This window comes from Spermophilus citellus, assembly GCF_964194105.1.
Source record: "Spermophilus citellus genome assembly, chromosome: 14".
In the NCBI taxonomy this organism is placed as follows: domain Eukaryota; kingdom Metazoa; phylum Chordata; class Mammalia; order Rodentia; family Sciuridae; genus Spermophilus; species Spermophilus citellus.
This window is the reverse complement of record NC_138194.1, coordinates 75,320,778-75,326,777: the sequence shown is the minus strand read 5'-3', so window position 1 is coordinate 75,326,777 and position 6,000 is coordinate 75,320,778. Positions and strand designations below refer to the sequence as shown.

At 45.3% G+C, this 6,000-nt stretch overlaps 1 protein-coding gene across 1 annotated transcript in view; it reads left to right on the top strand.

Moving 5' to 3' along the window:
* The first annotated feature begins 1,250 nt into the window (after positions 1 to 1,250).
* Positions 1,251 to 6,000, top strand: part of RSPO2 (R-spondin 2) — a 148,207-nt gene continuing 143,457 nt past the window's right edge. The window contains exons 1-2 of the mRNA XM_081266632.1: positions 1,251 to 1,568; positions 1,940 to 2,224. Of these exons, the coding sequence (XP_081122758.1) occupies positions 2,110 to 2,224 (115 nt within the window). The 5' untranslated portion in view covers positions 1,251 to 1,568; positions 1,940 to 2,109. The remainder of the gene's footprint in view (positions 1,569 to 1,939; positions 2,225 to 6,000) is intronic.

Sequence of the window (6,000 nt, the reverse complement as noted above, 5' to 3'; positions counted from 1 at the left end):
GGCATGCATAAAGGGCATAATATTGAAATTCCTAGCACGATAGGCAGGTATAATGGAATAGTTAACAAACATGAGTAGTTTGATGTTATTTTTTTTAATGATTGTCTTGGCTCAAATTTCTGAGTATTTTCTGAAACTTTTTAATAATTTAAATATGATGCTACCATAATAATATAGTACCTGTGAGCATGTCTATAGAGACGTCCATACTGCCATGTTTAGCAGTATAAATTCTTATCTTTTGCCTAAGGGACAAATACATTCTTCCCTACAGTATTGAGTGCAGGACAGGAGATTTCACCAGCGAGAAATAGGGTAGAAGCATGTGTCTTTAATGTAAAACCTTGTTGAGTAGAGTATTCCCTCAAACCCAAGACACCTGGAAGTTTAATTCAGGAAAATTTCAAAGTGGGAGGAGAGAGGGGAACTAAGAATGAGAAACACCAATAGAAAGTGAATTTTTCTTAAAAAAATAAAAATCAGGGTCCCAGTTTCTTAAGTACTGCAGACAAGGTATCACACATTTTTATGAAATGTCCAGCAGGAAAAACAAAGTCAAGAAACAACAGTTCTGAGGACAAGGAAAAGCTATTAGAAAAACTCATCTCACTCCCTAAACTGTACATTTTGATTTTAGTCTTGCTTTCAGATCTGAAGTCTGCTTTCAGCTCTTCCTATAAAACAAAGCCAAGATGTAAATTAAAAAGTGGCAGAGGTGTGGCTTCCTGCAGAATGTGGCTCAAGTTTAAATTGTGCTGGTCAGTAGCAGCTTGGGAAGGAAAGTGTAGAAGGCATCAGTCCCTCCTCAGATCCCCCTGCGGGAAGGTTGGCGCTAAGGTTGGAACAGATCCCAGAGCGCTAGAGAGGACGAATTGGGCGTGAATCTCTTGTCTCTCGCGCAAAGCAAGGTCAGGGGGCGCCTGTGACCCGAGCTGCTGTTCACATTGGCCATCTCCTCTTGAAAAGCTCGGCAAGGGTTTCTCCTGGAGTTAGGCTCCTTAGAGGCGGTCAGCTCTCTTTAGGACCTCAGGGAAACCCAAGAGTTTCTGGCTTTAGGACCCAGGAACGCTGAGGCAGCCTGGATTTAGATGCCACCACCTACTTATAGAGGCATCCCGAGCCTTGGTCTGCATCTCCATTGGAAAGTGCGCTCGCCACATCTCTTCGGCCTCCCGAGAGTGTTCTAGTCTCTCACGGGCTGGTCAGGGAGAAACCTTAGCTGGGGAGTGACCGTGGAGAGAGCCCGAGAAGCAGCACTATTGGATAGAAACGCCGAAAGCCGAAGCACCCCTGGCTCTGGGATCGCACTCACGGGTGGAGACGCAGCATCTTAGTGGCTGCGGAAAAGCCTGCCCCGCCGCGTTCCTGCCAGGCGCCGCCGGCCGGAGGACCCTCAGCTTGTGCCGACCCTGCCGCGGGGACCGGAATCCCAGAGCCGCCAGGAGCTCTAGGCGGGTGTTGGCAAACTTTTCTCGAGCCCACGTGCTAACCAAGCGGCTCGCTTCCCGAGCTCGGGATGGAACGCCGCGCCTAGGCACCCCTTGCCTCCCGAGACATATGTGCGCACGGTAGGCAACCCACACCTCGCTGCCGCAGCGCTTGAGTACCCCACCGTGGGGCCTAAAGGACCCAAGAATGTTCTTTTAACTGGGCACTCTCAGTGCTTTTAGAGCGTTTTTCATTCCCCTGAGCGTCCGCACTTTTAGCCCGGGTCGGAGCCCTTAGCTCGGCAGAGGTTACTAATTCACTGATGGTAATTCCTCTCCAAGTCGTCTGCAGCTGTTAACGCTCTGCAATAGGCTGCTCCGTGGCTCGTGCCAGGCATTGGGTTTGCTTCCTCCTTCCCTCCCTTCTTTAAATTGGGACGCGCGAAGGCGCAGCTGCCTGGCCGGGATTCTCTGTCTTCCATCCACTCTTTTTCTCGCTCCTCGTCTCTCAGGTTCATGGTGGAAGAGATGCTGATCGCGCCGAATTGACCAGTGCAGCCCCGGGGCTAGTGGCAACCCTTCCTCTGCGTCGTCCCCAGCAGCGCAGCCGGCGCCGTCTCTTTGGATGAACCTTTCAGTTCCCCTACTTTGAGAGGCGTCTCTCCTCCGCCCGACCGTCCAGATGCAGTTTCGCCTTTTCTCTTTTGCCCTCATCATTCTGAACTGTATGGATTACAGCCACTGCCAAGGCAATCGATGGAGACGCAGTAAGCGAGGTGGGTCCCTCTCAGCTGAAGGTGCGTGGGGTCCCGCGTGGGCGGGGGTGTCCAGGCGCTCGCCCACCACTGGGCTTCGGGGGCTCAAATGGGCAGGACGGTGCTTTCCACAGCCCAGCTCTTGCGGACCACCTCTCTTTTCTTTTGAGGCCCCGAGGGCTGCAGAATGCCGGTCTCTTCTGTCCCGGGTGGGTGCGGTGAGCCTGAATGAGACGCGCTGCGAGCCCGGTGAGCCCGGCGTCTCCAGAGCGCTCAGCTCTTAAGTCGTGCGGTTCACACGCCGGGTGATTCCCGCGCCTCCACTCCGGGACTCTTTCTTGGGTCTCATTTCTTATCTGGGATCCATTTTTTTCTTGTTTGCTCTCTTTTTGTCCTCTTAATATCTTCCCTAAACACCATTTTTCTCTATCTTCGTGCCCCCAAATCCCTGCCCCAATTGCTTGGACCTGGCCTAACGTATGAGGGTGGGGGTGGGGGTGTTGAAGAGCTGGGTAAGAGTTTCTGTCAAGTTGAGCTGAAGAACCTGCGTTTCCAGGAAAAGAGCACTATTGCTCTTTTTTTTTTCGGGAACCTGAGACGAAAATGAGAACTTTCTGAATGAACCAGCTACTCCTGCGTTGGCTTTCTAGAGTGTTTGCCTGCAGCGTGATGTTTTAAAAAATAGGCCCCGCTTTGCTTCTCCATTTGTTTTCCTCAAAAGCAGCAATTTCGGAGTAGGGTTTCTGTGCACAACGAAATTCACTTGCGGCTTTTTAACCGCTCGCTCCCTCTCCATCACTTGTGCGAGCAGCAAGGAACGCGGATGCCAACCTCAAGGAAGGTTTTGGAGAATTAACTAGCTTTCCTACAGAGTTATTGTGCGCTTATTTCGGTCTTGCAGCCCTGCTGGGCCTGCAGCTCATCCAACTGCATTTTAGGGTATGTGCAGCTAGTCACAATTAAGTCTTCCCGGAGGATTTAAACATGAACCTCCACACATCCTTTGAATTATGCGCTCAGGGAATGTGTGCAGAAGCCCTTTGCAGGCACCTACCTGGTGAGAACTATTTGTCTCCTTCCAGCAGTTCAGACTTTGGTGCTGCTAGAATTTGTTGAGAGAGTCATAGATCTTGCCCCCCCCCCCCCCGTGATATAAACATATCGACCTGTGATGTGATTTGTTTATAATTCATTTTATGGAACCTGCGGCCCTACATTTAGAGTTTTTCAAGTCTTATTTTTAATGTGTATTTTTTAGGGTATCATTAAGCAGTTCTCACCATTGGAAGAGCTGGAGTTTGACCTACCCCAGGGCAGAGCTGGGTATGACTGGTGTGAGACTTCTCCAGCTACCAACTTCCATTGCTGACATGTATCTCTAGACATTAAGGATACCTACACCCACCCCCACATCTCTTTCAGTTCTGACTTTAGAAAATGCTTATTTTTAGAAATTGCCCTATCTAAAAATACAAGGGAGAAATTTCTTTCTACAGGCCACGAGAGTTAGATATGACTTTGAAAAGCCCCTCTCCGCGTCCTTCCACACCCCAGTATTTTCCTTCGAGGTATTATTTGGCAAAGCTGGAATTTTTGGCTATACTGCAGTCAAAATTGTTTAGAGAGGTTCCCCTCCCCCTTTAAAAGCTGAAGCCTAGTTGAAAAACTAAAGTGCCTAAAGTTTGTAAAATATAGAAATATCTAAAACCCTTGAACAAATTCTTTACTATTCAGTGATGGCTTTCTGATCTACCCAGCCTGTCCCATTGTGTTTGAGTGGCGAAGAATCAAGCACGTTGTTTTAGTGAACTTAATGCAGTGATGCTGTCGATGCTGTTCTTTGGAGAATGACATTACAGCACTCCTGCGGCCAGAAGCGATACTGCATGTTTCTCCACAGGGCCATCTCTAAGGTTCTGCCTGTGGCAGAACCCATTTCCTTCAAAGCTTGCCTTAGCAAAATCTCATGTAGCAGCTACTATCCACTTGCCCAGGCGCTGACATTTAGAAACCCAGTTCCAAAGTGTGCAATATTAACTGTGGCCAAACTGACCTTTCCATTGCATAAACTTTGAATGCTTTTAAGTACATATAAATTAATAAGGTTGTAAAAGAAAAGGAAAAAAAAATTCTATCAAAGTATGTCACCCCCCTCACCCCCAACAGATGTCCTTTCCCAAATCCCAAGTTTCTAGCTAAAATAACTTCGGTCCTTAAAAGTGACCACACTATCTGTGCCAACAAAGGGTGTACTGTGTTTTTAATTAAAAGTGGAACTACTTAAAGGGCTGGCTAGACAGTGCAGGGTGATAGTAGCTTTTCTGCTTTGCAAGGAAGCTTAAGGACTGCATTGTGAGGGTATTGAAATGAATAGAGATCTAACTCAAGTTGTGTGAATTGCCCCTCTTCACAAACTTAAGCTGGTTTTAATTGATCTCATGTCCACTGATTGATCCTACACCAATTGTTGTGCATACCAAACAATTGGCTTTCCCAAAGGAGATTGATTTAAATTAGTTTCTTGGTGAATGCCTGACTACTAGCCAAATCATGTCAGCAGTGACAGTTGACATGCTAGAGCTTATTGTGGTGCCAACATTTCCCTTTTCCCCTTTGTTTTGTATAGTGGCAGTTAAATATTACTTTCTAGGAAGAAAAGTGATTACTACTTTTTAGAAAAGGTGTTGTAGCTTGGAAGACCAGTTGTTTTCTTGGCTTATGTTCCTGTGTAGGCGGCAGCTGTACCAGGATTGGTTAGGCTTCCCCTGGGACCTCCTTTTTTTTTTTTTTTTTCTTTTTTCATATTCCATCTGCAAATAATCAAACCTTCACTGTGGAGCATTCTCAGAACTCCTTTGGCATTATGTTTAGTCTGCTCTATGATCTCAGATGCTCCATAATATCATTTTCTTAATGAAATAAAATTCTTGGCAGAGATCAGATAATTTAGTCAGTTAAAATCAATTGCATCCAGTCTGGAATAGAGTGCAAATGTATCATTTAACTCTATGTTTTATTTCAAAATACAGCCGGTGGATTGGGAAAATAGAATGTAGAACTTTCTATACTTTTGGACAAAATTTTGTATGGGGGAGACCATCATGAATAACTTTGCTAATCTCCTTCTGCATTTTTCTTCTCCATATTTGAAGCAAAATCAGAAAATGTGTTTGATAGTCCCTAATGGGGCCCAGCTGGAATACTCTTTCCTTTTTTTTTTTTCTATAAATTAGGCACAAACACAATACTGAGAATAAATATCTTCGTGGAAGAAAGACACATACCAACATTTTGGAAATCTGATTGACAACTTATGTTTGGTCTACATGGTAACAATGTTAATATTCATTGGCCCTTATATCCCACTTCAATGCACAGTCATTATTAGCTACTGTGAACCTCTACTATATCTGTCTTATGGACCTCTTATGATTTATTTGTATGGCAAATGAGGTTATTTGATTATATTTTTTTGGAATGATTGTAAGCTACATTTCAGGCTGAATTACTGAAAGTGGATAGACAAATCAACTTTGTTATGATCCCTTGGAATTACTTGAGCTTGGCATATGATGACTTAATCTTAAATCCTTTCCATATTTTAACCAGGGACTTAATGCAAACTTCTTTAAAACTCTTTGAAAGCAGCAAGTCTTCTAGACATACAACTGGTGTTTCTGGTGGACTGATGGTAGGGGGCGTGGTGTGGCAGGAGTTGATTTCTGTAGTCTTTTCTATACTGACTGAAGCTTCATCTTCTCCTTCCTCTATAACATCTCATTTTTTTGCAAAATTATATTTGACTTCTTACATGATAA